The sequence below is a fragment of the Panthera uncia genome (assembly GCF_023721935.1).
Source record: "Panthera uncia isolate 11264 chromosome A1 unlocalized genomic scaffold, Puncia_PCG_1.0 HiC_scaffold_17, whole genome shotgun sequence".
NCBI lineage: Eukaryota > Metazoa > Chordata > Mammalia > Carnivora > Felidae > Panthera > Panthera uncia.
The window spans coordinates 52755897-52769457 of NW_026057577.1; the positions used below are offsets into that span (position 1 = coordinate 52755897).

Genomic DNA, 13561 nt, shown 5'->3' on the forward strand with positions numbered 1-13561 from the left:
TGCTCATGTTCATTCTCTCTCTCTCTCTCTTTCTCTCTCTTTCTCTCTCAAAGATAAACATAAAAAAAAACAAAACCCACAACCAATCATACTGTCTCCAAAAGAATGGCTTTAGGTCATTTACCAAAGTCATGGGTTTTGACAATTATCATCCTACATTTAATTAATTGTCTTATAACCTAATATTTCAGGCCAATTAATTCCATCTTTATTTGTACCTTCTTAGAGTTTCTTTAAATGTTACCAACTTACAGATGACTGGTTATTATGTATAAACCTTTCTAATACATTGAAATGCTTAACAAGAGAAAAATTTCTCATGCAATAGAACCTCTTTGCATTGGCTGGTGATGAAGAACCAGAGGTACGGAAAAATGTGTGCCGGGCACTTGTGATGTTGCTTGAAGTTCGAATGGATCGCCTGCTTCCTCACATGCATAATATAGTTGAGGTAATACAAACAACTTAAAGACACTCTCCTCATTTTTTCCCCCAAGAAAATCCTTGAGATAAAAATGCATAATGTCAAATTTATTTAACAATTTATTTAACACATTTGTTGGGGATGAATAATGAAACCAGTTATGGCCTTAAAATTATAAGTTATCTTTATGGTGACTTTTCTCTCATGAGATTTAAGATGTGTATAGAGAGGGAAAAGTATTTTAAGGAATAGATGGCTTTTAACCAGAATAACTAACAAATGTTTAAATTATTTGTGTTTATCAGATATGGGTTAGACTAAGTGATCACTAAAACTGTGGTACATTAAGTAGCACATTCTTGTGTCATTGGAGTTTGGAATTACAGTGTTTGTTTTCCACCCATTACTGGTAAAATTATTCTGATCCACTTGTGATTTATGGTAACAGTGAAATTTCTGAGAAGACATAATCGCTATAGTTTTTTTTTTTTAAGACTTTCAATCCCTATGCAATTAAAATAATTTTACTAGGAAATTCTGAGTATGTTGATCATAGATTAGCCATATTTAAAGGAAGTAGTACATAGCACCAAGGTAAAATTATTATTAGAACAAAATAACTTGTTTGGGCAGTACTCAGTACTGCTAGTGTCAGACTCTAGCACCTAGTTTTCATATTATTGGATATAGTTGTGTGTGAGTAGTATATAGCTTGGCAAGTGTGTGAGAATGTTATTTAGATCCTTTGTATGGTAGAGAGAGAGAAAATCTTTTTTTTAAAGGGTGGGGTCTAAGACCTGTTAGGAAAAGGCTAGCATTGATAGTGCACAGCCAGTCCTTTTCTGAAGTGTATGGAAGGGTCGTTGTAGAAATAAAGGTATGTAGCAGCACTAAATGGGAATAAGGTACATTTTCTCTGATGAACTTACTCTCTCTGAAGTGCTTAGAAGAATCAGGTGGAGTTAGTTGAAAGTTTAGTGAAAGCTGGAGCTAACCAGAAAGTTAAAGACCTTTATTTTATCATTTGCTAGGGCCATGTCATAGCTGGGAAGCCAGCGTAGAACCGTAGAGTTCTACGATTCTTCAGCGATACTGAGCTTGGTAGTAGGACATAGTATGGAATGTAGTAGGGGTTGGCCTATCACATCTTTTGCGTTGCCATGTTTAGCCCTGTGAGATGTTGCAGTCAGGGAGAGAGTGTGTATAAAAGCTTCATCCATCATTTGATGCCATTTCCACGCCCATATACATTGGGAAATGCTATGAGTGCCTTTGATTATATTTATTTTGTTTTTGCATATTTTAAAAGATTTTTTAAAAGATTTAAAAGATTTTTTAAAAGAGGGGGAGACACAAAATTTGGATACATTTTATGATCAGATGTTCCTACAATTAAGAATGAATTTGGCTTGGCATGTTCAAAGGACATGATAAACCTATTCTCTCGGAAACTATAAATTATAGTAGCACTAAGAAATGTCACTAGTTCTTTCCAAATTAAAAAAAAAATTAACTTTTGTAATTGTATAATATGTATATGTCACTTTATATTCGTGAAAATACAAAAGACAGCTTGAGTTGTTACGTTATAAAAAGATTCTTCCTTTTAAAGAAAGGTATAATGGACTTTCTTATTTTGATGTTTCTAAGAAAACAGTGTTTGTTAAATACATTTCATAAACCAAAATACACCTGTACAGAAGCAGATAGGCCAGACATGCTTAGGACACTTTTCATTAAGCAACATTCTATACCAGTGGTTCTTCAGTTTGGCTGCATTTTAGAATTGACTCAGAAACTTTTAAAAACCCAAAGCCTAGGTTGAGAATCACTAGTTCAAGGCCACAGCAGAGGATGACCATTAGCTTGCTGGAAAAAGGTTTATTTTAATTGTGTGATTTAAACTGATTAATACTAATGCTTTGTTTGTAGTACATGCTCCAGAGGACGCAAGATCAAGATGAAAATGTGGCTTTGGAAGCCTGTGAATTCTGGCTCACTTTGGCTGAGCAACCGATATGCAAAGATGTACTCGTAAGGCATCTTCCTAAGTAAGTGTTCATTCTGCTGAATGCTACCTTGTTCTTATATTTAACAGTGAGTCCTCGTTTTTGCATTTTTAGATTGCATTCTTCTGCCGTTAGGGAATGAAATTCTAAATGAGTTAGACTTAATTTTACTTGGTATAACTGTCGATTATAACTAAAGAGATTTTTCAAGAAGCGGTTTTTGGGGTTGTTTTTTTGTTTTAATTACATGTGAGTGGTTTATTCTAAATCATAATCTTAATTGTGGATAATTTGTGGCACGTTTCTTTCTTTCCTTTTTTTCTTTTTTTTTTCCCTTTAATCCTGTTAATTTGACTGGACTTGGGTGGGGTTTTCTCCCCAAAAGTAATTTTCCGGTAGTTGTGATGTTATCAGGTTTTTGGTTAGCCTATTATTAAGCCTATTTCTAACTCTGAATGCTGTTATATCAGGTTGTTTTTTTAATCTTTTTTCCACTTTTATTGAGACATAATTGACCTAAAACATTGTATTAATTTTGCTACATAATGATTTGATACATGTGTTAAGGTCAATTACTTTTAAAAATAATGCTTGGGGCGCCTGGGTGGCTCAGTCAGTTGAGCGTCTGACTTCAGCTCAGGTCATGATCTCACGGTTTGAGGTTTGAGTCCTGCGTCAGGCTCTGTGCTGAAAGCTCAGAGCCTGGAGCCTGCTTCAGATTCTGTCTCTCCCTCTCTCTGACCCTTATCCACTCATGCTGTCTCTCTTCAAAAATAAATTTAGAAAACATTGAAAAAAAAAATTTTTTTGAATAAAAAAAATAAAAGTAGTGTTTAACTTTCTTTTGAAAAAATTTTTGTGTATGTTAGTGCCATATGCCAAATAACATTTATTCAGAATGTTTGGGGAGAATTAAATTTGATACTATGTAAAAGCACTTCACATGGCATCTAGCTCTCTTCAGTACTTAAAATTTTGATTATACTGTTTTGTGGTTTGCTGTTTTCAGTTGTATATTGTGCAGTTTCCTCTTCTCAGTTTTTAAGCTTTGAATACTATTCCATCATGGTGTGCATACTGTTTTACATTCGACCCTTCTATTGTTGAATATTTACATTTGCCTTTTTTTTTTAATGTTTTATTTATTTGTTTTGAGAGAGAGTACAAGCAAGAGAGGGGCAGAAAGGGAGAGAGAGAAAGCATCTCCTGCAGGCTTCATGCTGTCAGCTCTAACTCCAGAACCATGAGATCATGACCTGAGCCGAGATCAAGAGTTAGATGCTTAACCATCTGAGCCACCGAGGCACCCCTGCCCTTTTTTAAAAATTATAAGTAATCCTGGAGTCAGCATCTTTTCTTTGTCCATAAGTGGTTATCTCTTTCAGGTAGAATTCTTACAAGTGATGTTTACCAAAGTCAGAGGATCGTAAATACTCCACAAATTATTCTGTAGTGAAGTTACACCAATTTATAAGCCACCACCAGCATCCCATCCTGTCAACCTTCTGCTGGCCATTACCATTTCTGTAATCTTAGTCATCTGGATGAGCAAAACAAAACCACTTGTTTTAGTATGTTATGGTATCGGTGGGTTAACTTTTTTTTTCCAGATATTTATGTTACTTGGATGTTCTCATTTTCATATCTGTCGCATTCTTTTTCTTTTTCCACCAAGAAAGCAGCAGTTGTACCTATATTTTATTCTAGTCAGTCTGGAGTTTATTAGGGAGTAAAGTGCAAGGTGGTGTGCTAAATGGATTTTCCTCCTTTCGGAAATCCAGATAATTAACTTTTTTTTCTCCTTAACTTGTGATGCCACTTTTATGATGTGCTTAGTTCTTACTGTAGGACCATATAATTCAAAAAGTCATGTAAACGGGTGCCTCAGTCAGTTAAGCATCTGATTGTTGATTTCAGCTCAGGTCATCATCTCACAGTTGGTGGGTTGAAGCCCCACATCAGGCTACCTGCTGACAGTGCAGAGCCTGCTTGGAATTCTCTCTCTGTCCCTCCCCAGCTCTCTCTCTCCCTCAAAAATAAATAAAACTTTTTTTTTTTTTTAGTGTTATATAAGCAGACATTAATTCATACAAAGACTGAAGAAATTCTATCATGAAAACCCAAGCTATAACATTAGGAAGTATTGTTAATAAGCAATTATAACTTCATGCTCCAACTTGGTTATTACACTAATAAAACCTAAACATCCTTAAAGCAAGGAAGAACTTGGTATCAGGCTAAAAGAGCAGAACTTAATCTTTTTTTCTATGCTAATTGTTGCAGACCTTAGATAACCTAAGGCAGCCATAACTGGGTTTGATACATATATCTTCTGAACCATTGGTTTGGGAACCATATTTATATAAAACAAGGCTACTTTTATTTTTCATCGTAAAAATGCATTTTGAGGACTGGAGAATAACCACACTGATCTGATGCTGAAATAGGAAACATAATAAAAGCACTAGTTTTTCCTAGCACTGTTCATCAGCCCCATGTTTATTATGAGCAAAAAATGTTTGCTTAGGAGTAAAAATTGTATATGTAATGAGAACTGTGTTGTTATGAACTCATATAGAAAGCACCAGAGTGTCGAGGGATGACAGTAAATTCTTTTATGTGTTTCTGGGCTTTGTAAAATCTGTTCCTTTTTTTTTTTTTTCTTTTTTCTTTTGTTTTAACCAATATTAATCTCTTTTGATTACTGAATATTTGATGATATATTTTCTTATCTGGCAGAGCAATTCATTTTTTTTTTAATGTTTATTTTGAGAGTGAGTGCGTGCATGTGTGAGGGAGCCGGGGGAGGCGGGGGGGGGCGCACAGAGAGACAAGGAGAGAGAACCCCAAGCAGGCTCCACACTGTCAGTGCAGAGCCCAACATAGGGCTTGAACTCAAACTGTGAGATCATGACCTGAGCTAAAATCACCAGTGGAATGCTTAACTGACTGAGGCATCCAGGTGCCCCTCATTTCATTTTTTATTCCCAGTTATTTTGGCTTTTCCCCCACCTTTATTCTTCTACATTAATATTAGTACCTCCTGGCACTGTTCAGATTAATCTATGTAAAGCAAGTAATGCTAAGTACATATTTAAGGACTCAGTAAACATTCATTGTTGGTATTGACGTCGTTGCCTTTCCGTGATACTGCATTAAAAATTCTCTCTTGGGGCACCTGGGTGGCTCAGTTGGTTAAGCGTCCAACTTCAGCTCAGGTCATGATCTCACAGTCCGTGAGTTCGAGCCCTGCGTCGGGCTCTGTGCTGACAGCTCAGAGCCTGGAGCCTGCTTCAGATTCTGTGTCTCCCTCTCTCCCTGCCCCTCCCCTGCTCTGTCTCTCTCTGTCTCAAAAATAAATAAAAACATTAAAAAGAAAAAATTTCTTTACTGGGGTGCCTGGCTGTCTCAGTCAGTAGAACATGGGACTCTTGATTCAGGATCATGAGTTCAAGCCCCATGTTGGGTGTAGTGCTTAGTGCTTAATTTTTTTTCTAAAAAAGAAAAATTCTCTTTTTTGGGGCTGCATGAGGCTTCAGGAGAAGGCTCCTTAATAATTAGATCTAAAAATAGTGGTCTGCCTTGAAAGATGGGAATTCTTCAGACAAACGCCATATTGCTACATGGTCACAGTTAATGTCCATATCTCACTTTCCAATTTGATTTGCTTACCCAGCTTTATCAGTCCCTTATTGCCTGCATATCTTTTCATTCTGTCTTTCTCTGGCACAGACATCATGATTCACAAATCAACTATATTGACCATAAACTTCTAGCTACCCTGCATCTCCCCTGCTCTGGATTAATAAACTGTCTTTGCTTCCTGTCAAATGCTTTTGGGAAGTCACACCACCAGGATTGATGGTTGTAGAAATGCATGGTTTTCGATGTCAAGTGGCCCCTTCACACTGCCAGTTTTTCTTATTCCAGGTCACTTTTTATCTTCCATTCAGTAGAGCAGCCATTCAAACCTTTATCACTCTTCTGAATTCTCTTCATTCATTCTGAGCACTTCTGCTTTATAGGAAAAACAAGTGACCCTTCATCTTGCCCCAAAACTTAAAGATATATTTTCACGTGAGTGGTCTTGGACAGCATAATTTTTTCTTCAGGTACCTCGTTCCATCGAATATATACTTTTCTCTGTTTGAACTTTCTCTTCTTTCTCCGTAACTTGAATTTTTTCCGTCTTAAAAATGATTCAGAAGAACAGATGAGGCTCACTGTCCTTACTTCTTTACCTCACCTCATGTTATTTCACAGTCTGCCATCTGTCTCCCCACTTCCCCCAAATTATTGACAGAAATGACTTAATTGTTGGTGATCCAAATGGATCTGTCTCTGCAAAATGCCTGTAGCTTATAAAATAGGGTTTTATTTGTTATACATTTTATATAACTGTGTTATATTAGCTGTAATGTTAAATTGACATTAATCTGTATTTTAGAATTTGAAAGGATTTAAACATGAAAGTGTGGCTGGCCCATATTTTTTCTACCTGTCTAGGAAATTTTGAATCTTACTGCTTTCTTTTCCCTATTATTATTCCTTTAGTTAATGAGGGCTTACAAAATTATCTCGTTGATGGTAGAGTTGTACCCAAAATTAGTTGTGCACATGTTTATTTAATTGGTGTCAGATGATGTAACTCTTTGAAGTAAGGCCTCTACAAAGGCCTAAGACATTATTGTAGAGAGTGAGAATTTCTTAGATCTGTTGTAGGGAAACAAAATTATTTTTGGAGTCACGCCAAACTGGTTTTGAATTCTGACTCTCCCATTACTTAAAATTAATGACCTTGTGGAAATAATGTAACATCTCTGAGCCTTAGCTGACTCATCTGTAAAAAGATCATAATATCTTTTTCACTAGATTATAAAGAAAGTGCTTACTAATAAGTCCCACAGCTGGTAGTCATGAGTATGAGTTTCTTTTGGCTATTCACACTTCCCAAGCCACCCAGAACTATTAAAGGTAGAATTCAGAAGCAGAGAACTGTGAACTTTTTTAATGTTTCCAAAGTGTTCCCATAACCTTTTATCCTCAGTAGACTCTTAAGTGTGTAATGGGCCACTGAGAAAGGAAATCATCAAAGCTTAAGAAACCTATCAAAGCTTAAAATTCTCATAGCTACAAATGAACTGTAGTGTTTTGACCTTTTTATTATGTTTTTTGATAATTTTTTAACTATTCTTACATACCTGGGATTCCATATTTACAAACATCTTGGTTCTGATTTAATAAGTACATTAATACTTTAGATTGGATATGATATCCTGATTAAACTATTTTCTTATAGGAAATTTGGGTTAATTTCTTAAATTAAAATTTCCTAACTTTTTTATCAAAGGCTATGATCTTCTTGATAGAGCTCTTTTTTTTTTTAAGTTTATTTATTTTTAATGTTTACTTTTGAGAGAGACAGAGAGTGAGAGCAGGGGGTGGGGCAGAGAGAGAGGGAGACACAAAATCCAAAGCAGGCTCCAGGATCTGAGCTGCCAGCACAGAGCCCAACCGCGGGGCTTTTGAACTCATGAACCATGAGATCGTGACCCGAGCCGAAGTTGAACACAACCGGCTGAGCCACACAAGTGCCCCTAAGTTTTTTTTTACTTTGAGAGAGACCATATGTGCACAAATGGGGGAGGGCTGGGGTGAAGGGAGGGGAGGGGGAAGAATGCCAAGCAGGCTCTGTGCTGTCAGTGCAGAGCCCCATTCAGGGCTCCAAGTCATGAACCATAAGATCATGACCTGAGCCAAAACCAACAGTCAGACACTTATCGCACTGAGCCTACCTCATGTCTTTTTTTCTTTTTTTTGCATTATTTCTTTTGGATAACTTACTTTAGACTTAGTATGTTTAACATTCTGAACATTATCCTCTCTTTTATTAAAAGAAGTACAAATAATGTAGGCTCATTGTGAAAATGTCACACTATGTAGAAATAAATGATTAATTTTATCCCTTTTTAGTCTGTTCAGCTTCTTCTCCAAAGATACCATTTTCTTGTATATCTTTCCTAGATAGTCTCTTTATACAAGTAATTACATAGTTAATCTCATTACTTTTAACTTAAATGGCAACTCAAATGCTATATGTGTTTTTACATGTTTTTGTTTCATTTTAACTATACTGTAATTTATTTTGGTGTCTCGTTCTTTTTCTAACCACTATTGATAAGCTACCTTATCCTAAGATTCCATCCAACAGATCCCATGCATGAGTATGTAAAAGGCCTGGGATATAAATGAGGAATACTTGTCATTTGAAAAGGGCAGACATCACAGAATATGCCCTAAGACAGTACTGGCAGGGATGGTTGGCTCTTCGGTATTACTAGTATACAAAAGGTCATTAAGGTTGCTTAAAAATTCTTAGGAAATCTTTAGTTCTTTGTTTCATGAATTTCTCTCTTTATAGATTGATTCCTGTGTTAGTGAATGGCATGAAGTACTCAGATATAGATATTATCCTTCTTAAGGTAAGGAAACTTTTCTGATAAATAGGGAAGCTTTTTTCTTTTGACTTAGAGAATCTTTGAAGTTGACTGATAGAACATTTATTTAAAATAGACCCTGTGTAAATCTATTTCCTATTACGTATAATGTGCTGCAAAGTGCAGAGAAGCAAACGATGAGTTTGAGTGATAACATAGGCTAACTTCATTGGAACCAGATGGTGACACTAGTAGAGAAATTTCCTCTTGATTCAAATTATTTGTAGCTTATTTTAAGCTATATTGAATATGATCTCAGTCTTATTCAGGTACTCTAGATTATACCAGTTGATGGGAGGCAATACTATAATGAGATTAAAAGTGCCTGATACCTGACATGTGTTACATGATAGTTCCTTCTCCCCTTAACACAGAACTGTTTTCTGCACAGAGGAGAGTGGTTCTTAACAAAGAGGTGTACTTCAAAACCATGTGCATGGCACCATCTCTCCTTATTCTGATTCTTTTATGCATGTACATGTTATTAGCTTATAATGCTGTTTGAGTATTATCAAAATTTTTCTTAAAACAGGGTGATGTTGAAGAAGATGAAACAATTCCTGATAGTGAACAAGATATAAGGCCACGTTTTCATCGATCGAGGACAGTGGCTCAGCAGCACGACGAAGATGGAATTGAAGAGGAAGACGATGATGACGATGAAATTGATGATGACGATACAATTTCTGACTGGAATCTAAGTAAGTCAGAGGGAAGAATACAGTTGCCTGCTTTGATAGCAACTTCATTGAGAAATCATTCACATAATTGTACAGTGCCCTCATTAAAGGGTACAATTTAGTCGTTTTCGTATATTCAGAGTTATGGAACCATCACCCCAGTAAATTTTGGAATGATTTCGTCACCCTAAAAATAACCCCATTCTTATTAGAGGTCGCTCCCCATATTTCTTCCAGTCCCCCAGCCCAAAGCAACTACCAGTCTCTATTCTGTCTCTCTGGAATTGCCTATTTTGGACATTTCCTATAAATGGAATCATACAATATGTGGTCCTTCATGACTGCCTTCTTTCACTTAGGATGTTTTCAATATTTGTTTGTGTTATGGTGTGTATCAGTATTTCATTTCTTTTTAATTTTTTTTTTAATGTTTATTTTTGAGAGAGGGAGAGACAGAATACGAGTGGGGGAGGGGCATCGAGAGAGGTGGAGACACAGAATCTGAAGCAGACTTCAGGCTCTGCGCTGTCAGCACAGAGCCCGACACGGGGCTTGAACTCACAAACCGTGAGATCATGACCCAAGCCGAAGTCGGACGCTCAACGGACTGAGCCACCCATGCGCCCCACTTCATTTCTTTTTAATGTGGAAAAATAATTCATTGTGTGGATATGCCACATGTTATTTATCCATTCATCACTTGATGGACATTTTGTTCTCCCTTTTGGCTATTGTGAGTAATGATGCTAAGAATGTTAATGTAAAGTTTGTGTGTGGACATATGTTTTCACTTGTGGATATAGACAGAAGTGTGATTACTGGGTCATATGGTATATCTTTGTGTTTAAGCTTTTGAGGAACTACCAGGCTGTTTTCCACAGTGGCGCCATCATTTACTTTCTTACCAGCATTATCTTACGGTTGTGGTTTCTGCATATGCTTGCCAGCATTTGTTGTCACTTATTTTATAGCTATCCTAGTAGATGTGATTATGCTTCTTAGAGACTTCTTACCTCAAACTGCCATTTTTCAAAAGGCCGTACATTTTGTTTGACATTATAAGATAGGAACATTGGCCGCAAGGTTTTCCTGTTTTCTTGATATAAACTTATTTTTCATGATAATTTGCCTGTTGATTATCAAGGATAACGCTAAAATAATATAAATTGTTTTCTCATTCTCAAAGTTACAAATGAAGTTTTTAAAACTCTTGTTTATTTTCAAACTTAATTGCAAATCGAAATCATCTATTGAGCCAACATTCCGCCCCACACACTAATGAAATGAGGAATCTAGACACCTGTGTTTTGTTTTTGTTTCTGTGCTGGTCCTTAAAGTTTCATGCTCTAGTTCAAGGTTTCTCAACCTCCACATTGTTGACATTTTGCCACATGGTTCTTTGTTGTGGTGGCTGTTGTGTACATTGTAGAACGTGGAGCAGCACCCACCCCCCCACACACACAGTTGTCATGACCACCAGTGTCTCCAGACATTGCCCATTGTCCCCTGGGAAACAAAATTATGCCTAGTTAAGAACCACGGCTATAATTCAGAGTGTTGGGATTTCTAATAACTGATGAAACAGTTAAAGCCATGAATTATCAGACTGAACTGTGTAATTCATTTGGTTAAATAATGCTAATTCCTCTGTTGCCCATTTAGTTTTCTGTTCCTTAGAGTGCCCAATGTGCCCAGCACTAGGCCAAGGACTTGGCATGTGTATCCCATTTAATCTTACAACAGCCTTAGGTTGGTAAGGAAACTGCAAAAAGAGAAACTTGCCCAAAGTTGGTTAACATAGCTAGTACTAATGGCATATTTAATCTTGGGCTCCAAATCTCCCACAAGAGAACACAAGGTCTTCACTGCTGCCACAAATTATAGTAGCCCCCTGTAATCCACGAGGGGATATGTGCCAAGACCCCCAGTGGGTGCCTGAAACTCACAGATAGTACCAGACCCTCTAAGTACTATTTTGTGTGTGTGTGTGCGCATGTACATACATACATACCTATGATAAAGTTGAATGTATAAATCAGGCATCATAAGAGATTAACAATCATAATAGTAAAATAGAACAGTTATATTGGGTGCCTGGGTGCCTTAGTCGTTGAAGCTTGTGACTTCAGCTCAGGTCATGACCTTGTGGTTTGTGAATTTGAGCCCCATGTCGGGCTCTGTGCTGACCAGGTTAGAGACTGAAGCCTGCTTCAGATTCTGTGTCTCCCTCTCTCTGCAACCCCCTGCTTGGCGTCGGTCTCTCTCTCTCAAAAGTAAATAAACATTAAAAAAATTTTTTAAAAAGAGGATCATCTGCTTTTAGACTGCACTTAACCAAGGGTAACAAATCATGAAGTACAAAAAACTGCACAGTGAGGTGCTACTCTACCTCCTCCCAATATATCCCTGTAGGCTGGGAGCAGGATGGATTCAGATTATAATGTAGATAACATTACAAAAGTAATAATGTTCATTGAGTTGGGGGAAAGGAACTACTTCCCCTTCACATCCCACCCATTTTTATATCTTTCCAGAAGTTTTTCTGTGTACCTGTGGAAAAAACATGTATACCTTTTCCTGGAGAAGAGGTTGACTTTACAGCAGTGAAATGAAATTGATTTTGTGTACTTTCTTGGTTCTTTTCCATTTATTGTATAACTCATTCTATATCAGTATATAAAGATTTCATTCTCTTTCATGGTAATTTAATACTCATTGGTATGGTTCTGCCATACAGTATAACTAAGACTCTTACTGTTATGTAAGGTGTTACTTGTAGCCAGTTTAACAGCCTTTTTTAAAAAAGGATTTTACTATTGTTTAACAGTTTGTGATCAACTATTTAGTATGCCTAATCACATTGGAAAAAAAATTTTATACTTAATTTTTGTTACCATTTTGTTTTCTTAATTACTGCATTAAATGAAATCTGGATTGATACATAGTTCCTTGGCTAATAGTTCTTTGTCTGGAGAGAGTGCTTTTCAGCATATTTTATGCTTCATGCGCTGGTGATTTGTTCAGATTTATTTGCTTAACCTCCCGCTAAGTCATTCTGTATTTGATTCTGAATGATCTAGCCCTAAGAATGTTAAGTAAAAGTAATAAATGTACACATTTTGCTGCAGGTTAGTTTGCTCATTCTTGGTCATAAAAAAGTATTTCTTGTTTATAGAGATAGACTGTGTCCTATTTAATTAAATTCTTTGAAATGGTAGATGTATGAATAAAGTGTCATGCATGTAACCAACAGTCATGATAATAAGAGTTAATGATAGAGTTTAATATAAAATTTTTGAATTAAATATTTCTTTAGGAAAATGTTCTGCTGCTGCCCTAGATGTTCTTGCAAATGTGTATCGTGATGAGCTTTTGCCACATATTTTGCCCCTTTTGAAAGAATTACTTTTTCATCATGAATGGGTTGTTAAAGAATCCGGCATCTTGGTTTTAGGAGCAATTGCTGAAGGTAAGTCTAAGTCAGAACTGAACTGTGAAGTCCTTACAGGCACTAATGCAGATGGCCCACTTTAAAGAGTGTTACCCTATAAGCAGACTCTTCAGTCTGGAATTCACATACTCTCTTGTGTTGCTGATGTGAAATAGACAATACTATGATCTACATTAACTTAAAAAAGATATTTGAATTCAGAAGCCATCTTAGGATAAGTTTTACCTTTAACAGTGAACTATTCTTTAACAGCCATCGGCTTATCTCTAACAACACCCAGATAGTTCACAAATGCTTCTGTTACAGTAAAGGGAACAGAATGAGAGGACTAATGTCAGAAGCATCCCCATTGCTAGAAAAATCATGTTCTCCGTAGGTAAGTGTAAGAAACATGGTAGGAGAGTCTCCTCATTCTCTACGAAGCGTTATTATGTCCTAGCTGTAAGCCTGTATATACAAGAAATTGAACTATTTTACAGGCACTTCTGAAAGCTGTAATT

The 13561-nt window shown here is 36.5% G+C and overlaps 1 protein-coding gene across 6 annotated transcripts in view; it reads left to right on the forward strand.

Annotated features, from left to right (window-relative positions):
* TNPO1 (transportin 1) overlaps positions 1 to 13561 on the forward strand; it is a 93587-nt gene that overhangs the window by 57138 nt on the left and 22888 nt on the right. For all 6 annotated transcript variants that reach the window (XR_007461771.1, XM_049649617.1, XM_049649620.1 and 3 more), the window contains exons 8-12: positions 329 to 451; positions 2357 to 2475; positions 8855 to 8915; positions 9463 to 9631; positions 12927 to 13079. Coding sequence is in view for 5 of the 6 variants with exons in the window: in XM_049649617.1 (XP_049505574.1) it covers positions 329 to 451; positions 2357 to 2475; positions 8855 to 8915; positions 9463 to 9631; positions 12927 to 13079 (625 nt within the window). In the remaining variant the exon portion in view is untranslated. The remainder of the gene's footprint in view (positions 1 to 328; positions 452 to 2356; positions 2476 to 8854; positions 8916 to 9462; positions 9632 to 12926; positions 13080 to 13561) is intronic.